Consider the following 14,756-nt stretch of genomic DNA (forward strand, 5'->3'; position numbering starts at 1 on the left):
ATATAGAAGTGAGAGGGAGCCAGAGACAAGGCTCAGTGACTTCACAATTCTGTTGTTTGAATTTTCTAGTTTTACAAGCTCATCATCTCTAAGATTAGCCTCAGCTCTTCAAATCATTAACAACCTGTAATACACAGATAACACAACCTTGCTTGCTGAAAGTGAGGAGGACTTGAAACACTGATGAAGCTCAAAGACTACAGTCTTCAGCATGGGTTATACCTCAACATAAAGAAAACAAAAATCCTCACAACTGGAGCAGTAAACGACATCATGATAAATGGAGAAAATATTGAAGTTATCAAGGATTTCATTTTATTTGGATCCACAATCAACGTCCATGGAAGCAGCAGTCAGGGAATCAAATGACGTATTTCATTGGGCAAATCTGCTGCAAAAGACCTCTTTAAAGTGTTAAAAAGCAAAGACGCCACTTTCAGGACTCAGGTGTCCCTGACCCAGGTCATGTGTCTTAGTTATCTAGTGCTGCTATAACAGAAATACCAGAAGTGGATGGCTTTAACAAAGAGAAACTTATTCTCTCACAGTTTAAGAGTCGAGAAGTCCAAATTCAGCGTGTCAGCTCCAGCGGAAGGCTTTCTCTCTGTCAGCTCTGGAGAAAAGTCCTTATCATCAATCTTCCCCTAGACTAGGAGCTTCTCAGCACAGAGACCCTGGGTCCAATGGACGTGCTCCTCTCCTGGTTCTTCATTCTTGGTGGCAGGAGGTCCCCAGGTCTCTCTGCTTCTCTCTTTTATATTTCAAAAGAAAATGACTCAAGATACAATCTAATCTTGTAGATTGAGTCCTGCTTCATTAACATAACTGCCTCTAATCATGCTTCATTAACATCATAGAGGTAGGATTTACAACACATAGGAAAATCACATCAGATGACAAAATGGTGGACAATCACACACTACTGGGAATCATGGCTTAGCTGAATTGACACACATTTTTGGGGGACACAATTCAATCCATAACACTGTGATATTTTCAATCACCTCAAATGCATGCAAAAGCTGGACAATGAATAAGGAAGACTGAAGAAGAATTGATGGCTTTGAATTATGGTGTTAGCAAAGAATATTGATATATACCATGGACTGCCAGAAGAACAAACAAATCTGTCTTGGAAGAAGTAGAGGCAGAATGCTCCCTAGAAGCAAGGATAGTGAGACTAAGGCTAAGTCCTAGGTATTCTGGAGATGTTATCAGGAGGGACTAGTCTCTGAAAGAGGACATCATGCTTGGTAAAGCAGAGGTTCAGCGTAAAAGAGGAAGACCCTCAACAAGATGAGCTGACACAGTGGCTGCAACAAAGGGCTCAAACATAGCAACAATTGTGAGGAAGTGCAGGACCAGGCAGTGCTCCCTTCTGTTGTACAGAGGATTAGTATGAGTTGGAACCTACTGAATGGCACCTAACAACAACAGCTTCGAATCAAGTTCTCCTAAGTTTTCAGAAAACTGAACTGTTTTTACTGTTGGCAAAACAAAACCTTTCATTACAGTCCAGGTGCATAGCCTTATTTATATATTCTATAGTTCCAAAGCAAAAATAAACAAAAGAATCATTGCTCTCTTAATCTCCCAGAGGTTTTACCTTACAGGTCCAATGACCATATCAATCACTGTTTTATTCTTTGGAAGCAGAAACAGGCACCTCATGCTTGCCCTTTCCCCATCCCTTTCCTCTTCTGCTCCCCCACCCCCTTTCCTGTTCATCTCCTATCCCTATCATACTCAGTCCTTCTGATCAGATTTTACCAGGGCTCTACATCATTAAAAAGATGAGAAAAAGGGAATTTTTACTTTAAGAGTAATAACTCCTCCCCCTTCCAGAGTTTTGACTTCAAGACATTGTTAAAAGCCATGCTCTTCTACATTTAGAGAACTGTTAGTTCTCTGGGGAGAGGAAGGCAGGTGATTAAGAGGTAAGGCCGCTGAGAGTCAAGCATTCAAAGTAACTAGGGAAAATCTAGTACAGTAGATTTCAGAAAGAAGGCTTGAGTTCTCATTCTGACTCCTTTACTTAATTGTTACCTCTGAGACCTTGAAGAAATAATTTCTAATCTCAGAATGTCAATTGCTTCATTTGCAATTGAGCACATGAGATTGATGATTCAAGATTCTTCCAGCTCTAGCATTCACTGACTGTGTCATTTTTGGCATCTTGAATAATCAGGAGAAGAAATCGGATTTAGTATCTTATTAGAGGAAAAGTGATTTAAAAAAAAAAAAAGAGCATAGATTGTTAATGTGCATCTGTCTTTCCGTGTTAGGGGACAATCCTTCTACATAAACCTCAGCTAGTTATTTCTACTGAAAACCCCTAAGTATTAAGGGACCCTCTCCTGAAGCAGTTCTCTCCAGGTCCTCCCACAGGTGACCATGGGGAAGAGAGTGGCCATCATCGGAGCTGGTGTCAGTGGCCTGGCCTCCATACGGTGTTGTCTGGAAGAGGGGCTGGAGCCCACCTGCTTTGAGAGGAGCAGTGATATTGGAGGACTGTGGAAGTTCTCGGTGAGTGGCTTACCACTGGGACATCAATGGAAGGAAGGTGGGTTCCATTGCAAATCAAATCCGATCAACTCTAACTCCTGGCTTTGGAATCAAAATACTCCAGACCTGGTAGGTAAAATCGTACCTATCCCCTCACACTAAGATCTGATCACTCAAAACTATTTTATATCAGGGCTCATCCTGAAAAGAGCATCTCCAGCTCATTAAACATTGTCACCTGCACACACAGCCCAGCTCTCCAGGCTGTAAAAGGTGCTAATGTCAGTAGTTAACCAAACCTGACCATCACCTTCGCATGTAACTGAAAAGACTATCCCTTATTGCTCTTAAATCCTAGGAACATGGTAGAAGGTCCTGGACAGGAGTTAGAAGTCCTGAGTTCTAGTCTCAACTCTTATGTTCTCTAGGCAGGTAGATTTTAGGCAAGTCACTTTCTCTTTCTGGGCCTCAAATACTTGCTCGCCAAATGTAGAGGTTGAAAATTGGGTGACCTCTAATGCACCTTCCAGTTCTAACAGGTTATGATTTTTTAATTAACTCATATCTACTGGGTAGACATTATAAATTACTGTGAATGATTATTGTGTGTCTTTGTATATTGAATGGTCTGTCATCACCTGGTATGATGACAAATATAGAGAGAAAAGTGATAGTCATTCAGGCTCATTGCTGTATAAATGATATAATTAGGAAATATTAATCACAAACACAAATTTTAAAATTCCAAAGGCCAGGTGTTAGGAAACTTCTAGCCTTTCTGTTCTAAATTTCTCAGTCATTCTGAGTGGGTGTAGAAGACATATATTGGTTTGAAGACATTATATTCACATCATTCATCTTGTAACTACATTCTGCTCTGGTCTCAGTTGTTGCCCAACTGCAACAACAGATTGCTCCAATAGAGTGCATCAGGGCTAACTGAGAGCACATTTGTCATCATCACATGAGCTTTAATGTTTTGACCTGTAAACCCAAAAGTGTTATATGAGATACAAGATCAACTATTTTTTATTTTGCTTTGGAGAGTAATCAAAAGTTCATTTTTTTTAAGAACTCAATTTTCTTTATTTACATTTCTGGCTCAGGGAGATATGACCAGCCTAGACTAAATCATGAAATGGCTGTTTATTATTTCGTTGTTGTTATTGTATGTCGTCGAGCCAATCTCGGCTCATAGCAACCCTATGGGACAGAGTAGAAGTCTCTGATGGAGTTTCCTAGACTGTAACCTTTATGGGAGCAGATCGCCAGATCTTTTCTTCCAAGGAGCTGCTGGTGGATTTGAATACCTGATCTTTCAGTTAGCAGCTGAGAGCTTAACCATTGTGCCATCAGGGCTCCTCAGCAACAATTAAATGCTGTTTGAGAACCTTTTCTGGCAGAGTTCTGTGCTAGATCCTGGAATGACAAATATGCAACATAATCACTCTGTATAAATGGTTTCCACTGTATTTGTTAAAGCAAGTCATAATATAGGTCCACAATTCCTTGACGGCAAATGAGCAAAAACCCATTTGATAGCACAACCTGTCCTGAAGTCATAGGGTCACAAAATATGAGTTGACTTGACATGAGGCTATTCATACCCTTTATTTGTCCCACTCAGTGTTTCACTGAAGACATTTTATTGCATTTGACTACAGGGAGCTGTCCCAGACCTCACTAGGAGCATTACAGAGCAAAATCCAAATGTACAAATTCCAAAATACATTTGGCCCCAAGAGTTTCCAATAGGAGATTATAGAACTTTACAACAACAAGACAGCCCTTCTGACTGTCAGCTCAGTGGCATGGACAAGCACCTTGAGATTTTATAGGAGGGTGGACCATTGAAACTTTAGCATGTCAAGAGGAACTTTCTGCAAGATTGCACCTAGTCAAGCCCTGAAGGATGTTCTTAGATAAGGAAAGTGGAGGGGAAGCAGGACCACTGTGTGACACACCTCCAGAGAGTCCCACTCCATCGTAGTCTGTGAATGGCACCCCATAGACTTGTGTAGCCACAGGCAGCGTGGCAGTGCCAGGTGGCCTACGGGGGAGGGGTTTCTAGGAAGGAATGATCAGCAATTGAAGAAAGACATAAAGGCAGCAATGAGCATGATGTATCCAGGGATCCTGAGTTAACCAGTGTAGCCAGATCAGAGAGCTTACTTAGGGAAGCAGTAGATGACAGATAGAATGAGACACAAGATCACCCTCTGGTTTGTCCACAAGAGAGAACCTCTCTTTTCCACAAGGTCATGGTGTATAAGCAGAACTCTACTCAAAGACTCAGTGGAGATGCGAACACGTACAAATATTCTAAACGTTAGCCCCTTGCACACACCCCCATACTTTTTTTCTTTTCTAAGAAAATTTATGTGGAAAAGGATTTTTGAAAAATGTGTCACATAAGCTTTCAACTTGCAGGTCTCTGTTAGGTAGAAGGTGTTCCAGAAGAAACCTGATCATTCTAAACTTTTCACCATGGGCTTTTTCTGAGAAATGAAAGACAAATGGGGCTTAACACCAGTAAGTTGAATGTTAACATGTTCTACATTTCGTATACTCCTACAGAGTGCCTCACATCCTCAAAAGATTTTATTGCTGCTGGAGTAAAAGATTGGATAACAAACCGTGTACGATAGGTCTATATCATTTTGATTACAAAAAAAAAATATATGAAACCAGAGCTATCTGGACTTTATTTCTACTCATCCATTCACTTACTCATTCAAAAAATACATAATGAGTATAGAACGTGTAGGGTACTGTGTTACGCATAGCTGCAGATAAGAGGTACAGCAGGCAGCCACATTTTAAAAGCAGAGATAAAACAAATATTAGAATAACTCTAATACAAGTGAGAATGTTCAATCCCTAGAAAAGGACATCATGTTTGGTAAAGTAGCGGGTCAGCAAAAATGAGGGTAACCCAGAAGAACTAGATGGTGCCCAGGTACCACCAATGACCACCCTGACAGGGAACACAGCAGAGAGTCCCAGATGGAGCAGGAGAAAGTGGGGTACAGAACTCAAATTCTAGTAAGAAGACCAGACTTAATGGTCTGTCTGAGACTGGAGGAACCCAGGATTCTCTATCAGCCCAGAACTAAAACAATTTCTGAGGCCAACTTTTCAGACAGGGATTGGACTGAACTGTGGGACATAAAGTGATACTCGTGAGGAGTGTGTCTCTTAGCTCAAGCAGATACAAGAGACTAAATGGGCAGCTTCTGTCCGGAGGTGAGATGGGAAGGCAGAGAGGGTTAGAAGCTGGTTGAATGGACATGGGGAATCAGGGGTGGAAAGGAGGCGTGTGCTGTCACAGTATGGGGAGAGCAATTAGAATCACATAACAGTGTATGTATACATTTTTGTATGGGAAAAAATAAAAAAAAAAAAATGAGGGAAACCCTCAATGACATGGATTGACACAGTAGCCACTGCAATGGACTCAAACATACCAACAATCATGAAGATGGCTCAGAACCAGGCAATATTTCATTCTGTTATACATAAGGTCATCATGAGTTGAAGCCAGCCAGATGGCAGCTAACAACAACAAAGTGAATATGAGTTAGGGCTGTAAAGACAACCAGGAGTTTAGTGGAAGTAGAAATGAATTGCAATTAGTGAGAGGGATCAAGGGCAAGGAAAGGCATGATAAAGGAGGTGACTTTTGAGCTGGGCCTTGAAGGTATTTTAGGGTAAAAACATCACAAAGTTTAGTAAAGCAAAAAGACAGGTTTTGTTCAGCATGTATTCAAAGAGGCAAGAGTAGGAAACGAATAAGCACGCTGCCAGAGCCATGTCTGTCCAAGTCCAAGGGAGTTACAGAATCATCGGTATATATTAACATTACAAACGGGCAAAACCATTGAAACCTTCACCTTTTCAGATTGGCTAAAAACTTATTCTGCATTTTGAATTGTCTTTCTTAATAACATTGGTACAAGTTTCAGTAACGATAGACAGGAGAGTCTTCATTGGTCCAACAAATCTTACTATTCACTAAATGCTAATAGAAAAAGATTAAGAGTGGAAAATATGTGGGTCTTTTGTACTGTGTTATTAGTTTATGTGAAAGATTCCCTAAAAGATGTTTTCAAAGATTGTCCTCGCTACTATCTTTATAACTCAGGGTCCAGTTGATGTGTCCTTGTGAGTCCTTCAGAGTCCAGCTACAGCTGGGTCATATTTTAAGACAGAGAATAATGATTCGAATATTATCTCCTAAATTAAAGGTGATATTTAGACAAGCAGAAATGAGACTGACAAGCAGAGATGGGATATAAAAGAAGATCAAGACAGGCCTCTAATGTGTGTTAAAAATAATCAAAACTCACTGGAATTTGAACACAAGGTTTATTCTGAGCAGTTATTCTACATGCATATGGGAAGGCCATTTTGATTCTAGAAAAAGCAAATGACTGGAAGAAGCTTGGTACAGTGGGGCTTATAAATGACAGAGGAGGGGGAAATATAGAAGTCCAACCATTGGACTAACCTTAACATGACTGATTGAACCCTGCCTTCCCCTTTTACTGAGATCAACTGATATCAGGTTACTTCTGGCCTGGCTGCTAATAATCTGGCCCACCACTCCCCTGCAGCCAAGAGACTTTTTTGAAATTTAAATTAGGAGGTAATGGTTTGTCCACTCTCCTTTTCTAGCTGGATAAGACAAATGTGCATTGCTATAGAGCAGTTTCTGGCAGGCTTTTGCTGTTTGGGGCAGGTTATTTAAGGTTAATATTTGGTTTTGTGGATAAGAAAAACCTTAAAATCAAAGTAAGATGTCTGTTATTAATTTTTCTATTCAGCAGGTGCTACATGATATTCTAGAATTAGCCCCTGACCTTGTCCTCAAGTTGCTTATGTTCTAGTGGGGAAGATGAAAGGTGAACACTTATAATAAAAGATAGCTGGTTATAACATGGAGCCCTGGTGGCACAGTGGTTAAGAGTTACGGCTGCTGACCAAAAACAGAGCAGTTTGAATCCACCAGCTGCTCCTTGGAGACCCTATTGGGGCAGTTCTACTCTGTCCTATAGGATGGCTATGAGTCGGACTCGATAGCAGTGAGTTTGGGTTTGGTTATAGCATGCCCACAACTGTTTGATCTCTTGTTCTAGGGCAAGTTCTCTCTGCCAGAGGCAGAGTCTGAGCTTAATTTCCTCCTTACTGGCTCCGCCCACTCTACGTGTTGAACAAATGAAAATGGAGCAACTGCCAGTTGTTATGTAACACATTTGTTTTCCTTTGTTTGGAGAACAGTCTTTTAGGGAAAATTCCAAGGAGCTGTAAAGCACATGCTGCTGTCTCCTCCTGTTATGACTTGGCTGGGGTCAAGAGACAAAAGAGCAGAGATTCTTTAAAGATGGAAATAATCCAAGGTTTTATCACCTCCATTTTCCAGAGCTGAGTCTTACATTCTTTAGCCAGTCCCAGCCCGCAGCTCATCCACTCCCTCCAGTCCACAGGCAGCTGAGAAACTTCCTCTCCATCTCTCAAACCCAAGCAAAAGGTACCTGCTACGGGTGAACAGAAAAGGCTCAGACCTGAGAACCTGCCGAGGGTGAGCCTTCACTCTTCTTCTGACCTGAACAGAAATTTCAAAATGGAGCTAAAAAAAGGTTAAAACCCCCAAGATTCACTTCTTAAGAGAAATACAGCAACCGTGAGTAGAAGAGAATCTATTTTCAACTGGAGAAGCAATGAAGCCTCAAAGCAAACCCCAGAGACGCAATCCTCTCAATCAACTTGCAAGTCCCAGCACTTCTGTCTCCCTCTTCCAGAGATCAGTGGGGGTGGGAAGGAGACAGAGGATTTGAATCCAGGCTGCCATTCCATCCTTTCCTCCATTTCACAAAGTTCCTTCAGGACTTGGGGAAGCAGATGCTGCCAGCTTTTGAATGTATTTTCAAGGCAGCACATTGTGTGAACTTTTATCCTATCCTTGTAATAGAGAGGAAATGTTTGTGTACAATTTAGCCTTCAGCTGCTTCTCAAAAAGAAACCACTACTCAATTACACAGTGACCTTAAAATGACATGTTCTAAGGCCCCCAGTTACCTGTGCTTCTTTGGTGAGGAGTGAATACCACTAGCTGTGAGCTAAGAAACTCCTCACATACAGAATTCGTGTACAATAGAGTAGAGGTTCTCAAAGTGTGGTTCCAGGACCAGCAGCATCAGCATCCGGAACCTACTGAGTCAGGAATCTGGATTGGGCCCAGGAAGGTCTAACAAGCCTTCCAGGTGATTCTGACTACACCAAAGTTGGGAAATCACTTCAATAAAGGGTTCTCTTGCTGCTGAAGAAAGTGTTCACTGAACTCTATATAAAACCTATTGTTGTCAAGTCGATTCCAACTCACAGCAACCCTATAGGACAGGGCAGAGCTGCCCCCTGTAAGGTTTCCAAGGCTGTAAACTTTACAGAAGCAGACTGCCACATCTTTCTCCCAGAGCGGCTGGTGGGTTTGAACTGCCAACCTTTCGGTTAGCAGCTGAGTGCTTAACCACTGTGTTACTGGGTGGAAGCCCCAGGTTCTTGGTCAGCATGACTCATATTGGCCAATAAACGAGAGACCTAGGTGGGAGAACAGGAAAGGCACATTTATTTTGTTGTACAACAAAAAGGAGTCAGTTGGAGCTGCTGCTGTCAAGACTGCTCCCCAAGAGCAGGCAGACAAGTTACTTTTAAAGGAGTTTACAAGTAGGGGGTTCATACAAGTTATAACAACAACATTCTTAATCATACTACGTAGGCACAATGGGGTTTACATATAACCTCCAGGCAAAAGCAGGATTCAAATGCAAAGCTGGGTTGGGGAGGAAGCCCAGCAAAGGAAACAGGATTTTTAATACAATACTGTGGGGGAGGAAGCCAGGTAAAAAAACATGATTTTTAATACAGCACTGTGAGGGATCTGTCTCAACTGTACCACCAGGGATCCTGTAAACTCTATATAGCAAATCAAATAGGCAGAAAGTCACAGCCTCCGCTGGTCCCTTTTGTTGTGTTTTTTTAACATGAGTATAAAATCCAAATCAGTGCCAGTGATAGAAAAAAGAAAGAAAAATTTAAGTGATTATAAAAACAGAGCTAATACTGGGGTAAGATCCCTAAGTGATGTAAATGGTTTGTGCTCAACCGTTAACCTGAAGGGTGGCAGTTCATACTCACCCAGAGGAACTGTGGAAGAAAAGGCCTGGCAATCTGCTTTCATTAAGATTACAGCCAAGAAAACCCTAGGAAGCAGTTCTACTCTGTAACACATGGGTTCACTATGAGTCAGAATTGAATCTATGGCTGTTGTAGGGGAAGAATATCACAGAGTTTAGTAAAGCAAAAAGAAAGTTTTATTTGGCATATATTCAAAAAGGCAAAAGTGGGAAATGGACAAGCATGCTGCCAGAGCCATGTCTGCCCAGGTCCAAAGACCATTACAGAGTCATCAGTATACGTTAACATTACAAATGGACAAAACCATTGAAAGCTTCACCTTTTCACAGATTGGCTAGCAACTGTGATCCTACATTTTGAATTGTCTTTCTTAACAACTTAACAGGTTTCAGTAACAACAGTCAGGAGGGTCTTCATTGGTCCAACAAATTTCTATTCACTAATAGAAAAAGATAAGAGTAGAAAGTCTTTTGTGTTCTGTTTGATTGGCTTAATGTGAAAGTTTCCCTAAAAGATATTTTCCAAGATTATCTTAGCTATTGTCTTTATACCTCAGGGCCCAGTTGATGTGTCCTTGTGAGCCTTTGTGAGCCCAGCTCCAGCTGGGTCACATTCTCTATGCTCAAGGACAGGGAATAATAACTCCAATATTATTTCCTAAATCATGACAAAAACAAAAACATTGAGGGGAATTAGAGTAAGAGGACTAATGTGGAAAGAGCTTTCTAGCTCTGTGTTAGGTGCTGTGCTAAAGGCTTTCCATTTCATAACTTACAGAAGGCTTGCAATTTTTTTTCTTTTTTTTAATATTAGAAGTTTCCAGTCAACCAAGAATTGAATATTCATTGAAGGGACCACCATTTGGGGTTTCCTTTTAAAGCTTTGTTATTCTTCTTAGGACCACACAGAAGAAGGTAGAGCCAGCATTTACCAGTCTGTGTTCACCAACTCTTCCAAAGAAATGATGTGCTTTCCAGATTTTCCTTACCCTGATGACTATCCTAACTATATACACCACAGCAAGATCCAGGAGTACATAAAGACATTTGCTCAAAAGAAGAATCTTCTCAGATACATAGAGTTTGAGGTAAGTACCTCATAAATGGTGTCATTGCTATCAGTATGTGTATGAGTTAGAGGAGAGGTAAGGATACAGCACCCTGACAGAAATCAAAGCCAAAAGTTTGGATACCTCACTAATCATATATGAGTTCAAATTATAAAGTATTCATGCACTACTTTTTTCCCCCTGAATTTGTTCTCCACTAGTCTCAGAGAGCTTTTACAATACTCTCTAAAATACTGGAGGCAGCTATACCATCATAGTGTACTTCCCAGCCACATGCTCTAATGTTCTAGAAACAATCTGATTCTCTAGTTCTGTGGATTCAGTGCCAATGAGTTGTGGTTCAAGAAAACATGGTATTTGTTAAAAAAATTCTGCCATTATTAAGAGAATAACAATTTAATTGAATGATTAATATAGTCATGGCCCTCATCTTTCACACACTTAGTTTATTAGATTTCCCCTTATAGAGCTGTAAGTATGGCATGGAGGCAGCATTTGACCTCCTCTAACTTCAGGAGGGGGAGAGAGAATCATTATCAGCATCAATAGCCCAAAGTTGATTCTTATGAGGCAGAGGTCAGACATACCTCCACCCTCCAAACACCCCTCCCAAGGTACTCCGTACTTCTCTGCTGCGTTCAATCATTCTTTGCAAAGGCCACACAGAACTCACAGTTATGGGGTTTATTAGGGAAGTAACAGGTTACAATTCAGATTTAGCATGCTCAGGATACAGTTCTTGGATCAGGACAGCCCCTTCTCAGCCATGCTGCAGTCAGGCCTCTCTCTGGTCCTCACCTCCCCAAAGGGCCTCTTGGGCCAGCCTGGCCTCTGCCCCGCTCAGGCAAGTGTTACGAAGCTCTTATTCGTCTGCCTATAAGTGCCCAGAAGCACCCCACTCTGCCAGTAAGCCTTCCATCCAAAGGCACTCAGGTTTCTCGCTCCATGGGCATGGAAGCTCACGGCATCGTCTCCTGCCAGTCTTCTGGTTCTGCTGCCTCTGCTTCCACCATGTCTCTGCCACTGCTTCCTGCCGTCTTGCCATCTTGCCATCTTCAATGTTACAGCTCTCTTTCTCTATATCCTGGGACAAGGAGGGTCTCAGCTCAGTGATCTCAGGTGCAAAGGACCTGCTCCACTCCCATCTTTTCTTCTTGGTGTTAGTCAGGTCCCCTCTCTGCTCTGGAATTGGCTCTCTCTTAAGCCTAGCAGGATGGAAAAGCTGCCCGATACCCTTATTAGGGTTCCATGTTCCTTATTTACATGGTCCCACCCCCCACAAATGTGCCATGCACCTTATTTACATTATGAGCAGGTTATCCAATCCCCTTGGTGGGTCACAAGCCATCATTTGCATACTCCTACCCAGCCTTTCCTCCACAAGTGTGTCAGTTTGTCCTATTGTGGTGGCTTGCATGTTGCTGTGATACTAGAAGATTTGCCACCAGTATTTCAAATACCAGCAGTGTCACCTTTGGTGGACAGTTTTTAGCAGAGCTTTCAGACTAAGACAGACTAGGAAGAAAGGCCTGGCAGTCTACTTCTGAAAAAATTGGCCAGTGAAAACCTTATGAATAGCAGCAGCATATTAATGATATAGGGCCGGAAGATGAGCCCCGCAGGTTGGAAGGCACTCGAAATACGACTGGGGAAGAGCTGCCTCCTCAAGGTAGGCTCACCCTTAATGATGTGCATGGAGCCAAGATTTCAGGACTTTTATTTGCTGATGTGGCACAATTCAAAGTGAGAAGAAACAGCTGCAAACATCCATTAATAATTGGAACATGGAATGTATGAAGTATGAATCTAGGAAAACTAAAAGTCATCAAAAATGAAATAGAACACATAAACATTGATATCCTAGGCATTAATGAGCTGAAATGGTTTGGTACTGGTCATTTTGAATCGGACAATCATATGGTCTACTATGCCAGGAATGACAACTTGAAGAGGAATGGCATCGCAGTCATTGTCAAAAAGAACATTTCAAGATCTATCCTGAAGTACAATGCTATCAGTGATAGGATAATATCAATAAGCCTACAAGGAAGACCAGTTAAGAAGACTATTATTCAAATTTGCGCTCCAACCACTAATGCCAAAGATGAAGAAATTGAAGATTTTTACCAATTTCTGCAGTCTGAAATTGATCAAACATGCAATCAAGACACATTGATAATTACTGGATTTGGAATGCAAACTTTGGAAAGAAAGAAGAAGGATTGGTAGTTGGAAAACATGCCGTTTATGACAGAAAAGACACCAGAGATTTCATGAAAGAACTCTGCAACACCAACGACTTCATCGCAAATACCTTTTTTCACCAACGTAAACGGCAACTATACATGTGGACCTCACCAGATGGCATACACAGAAATCAAATATACTACATTTGTGGAAAGAGACAATGGACAAGCTCCATATCATCAGTCAGAACAAGGCCAGGGGTCGACTGTGGAACAGACCATCAATTACTCATATACAAGTTCAAGCTGAAGTTGAAAAAAATTAGAACAAGTCCACAAGAGCCAAAGTACGAACTTAAGTGTATCCCATTTGAATTTAGAGACACTCTCAAGAATAGATTTCACACATTGATCACTAATGACTGAAGATGAGATGAGTTGTGGAATAACATCAAGGACATCATACATGAAGAGAGCAAAAGGTCATTAAAAAGACAGGAAAGAAAGAAAAGACTAAAATGGATGTCAGGAGAGACTATGAAACTTGCTCTTAAACGTAGAGTAGCTAAAGCAAAAAAGGAAGAAATGATGAAGTAAAAGGGCTGAACAGAAGAATTTCAAAGCTCAGCTTAAGAAGACAAAGTAAAGTACTATAATGACATATGCAAAGACCTGGAGTTAGAAAACCAAAAGGGAAAAACATGCTCGGTGTTTCTCAAGCTGAAAAAACTGAAGAAAAAATTCAAGCCTTGAGTTAGTTGCAATACTGAAGGATTCTATGGGGAAAATATTAAACGACACAAGAAGCACCAAAAGCAGATGGAAAGAATACACAGAGTCACTGTACCAAAAAGAACTGGTAAATGTTCAACCATTTCAGGAGGTAGCATATGATCAAGAACCGATGGTACTTAAGGAAGAGGTCCAAGCTGCTCTGAAGGCATTGGCGGAAAACAAGACTCCAGGAATTGATGGAATACAAACTGAGATGTTTCAACAAATGGATGCAGCACTGGAGGTGCTCACTAGTCTATGCCAAGAAATTTGGAAGACAGCTACCAGGCCAACCAACTGGAAGAGATCCATATTGGTACCCATTCCAAAGAAAGGTGATCCAACAGAATGTGGAAATTATCAAGCAATATCATTAATACCACATGCAAGTAAAATTTTGCTGAAGATCATTCAAAAGCGGTTACAGCAGTACATCGACAAGGAACTGCCAGAAATTCAAGCCAGATTCAGAAGAGGATGTGGAACAAGGGATATCATTGTTGATGTCAGATGGATCACGGCTGAAAGCAGGGAATACCAGAAAGATATTTACCTGTGTCTTATTGACCATGCAAAGGCATTGGACTGCGTGGATCATAACACCTTATGGATAACATTGCAAAGAATTCCAGAGCACTTAATTGTGCTCATGAGGAACCTGTACATAGATCAACAGGCAGTCGTCCACACAGAAAAAGGGGATACTGCGTAGTTTAAAGTCAAGAAAGGTGTGAGTCAGGGTTGTATCCTTTCACCATACTTATTCAATCTGTATGCTGAGCAAATAGTCTGAGAAGCTGGACTATATGAAGAAGAATGAGGCATCAGAGTTGGAGGAAGACTCATCAACAAACTGCAATATGTAAATGACACAACCTCGCTTGCTGAAAGTGAAGAGGACTTGACGCACTTACTGATGAAGATCAAAGACCACAGCCCTCAGTATGGATTATACCTCAACATAAGGAAAACAAAAATCCTCATAACTGAACCAATAAGCAACATCATGATAAATGGAGAAAAGATTG

The 14,756-nt window shown here is 41.2% G+C and overlaps 1 protein-coding gene across 1 annotated transcript in view; it reads left to right on the forward strand.

Annotated features, from left to right (window-relative positions):
• Positions 1-2,394: 2,394 nt before the first annotated feature.
• LOC101340324 (putative dimethylaniline monooxygenase [N-oxide-forming] 6) overlaps positions 2,395-14,756 on the forward strand; it is a 29,122-nt gene continuing 16,760 nt past the window's right edge. The window contains 2 exon segments of the mRNA XM_004384103.1: positions 2,395-2,526; positions 10,598-10,786. Of these exon segments, the coding sequence (XP_004384160.1) occupies positions 2,395-2,526; positions 10,598-10,786 (321 nt within the window).

This window comes from Trichechus manatus, unplaced genomic scaffold (assembly GCF_000243295.1).
Source record: "Trichechus manatus latirostris isolate Lorelei unplaced genomic scaffold, TriManLat1.0 scaffold00117, whole genome shotgun sequence".
Taxonomy (NCBI): domain Eukaryota; kingdom Metazoa; phylum Chordata; class Mammalia; order Sirenia; family Trichechidae; genus Trichechus; species Trichechus manatus.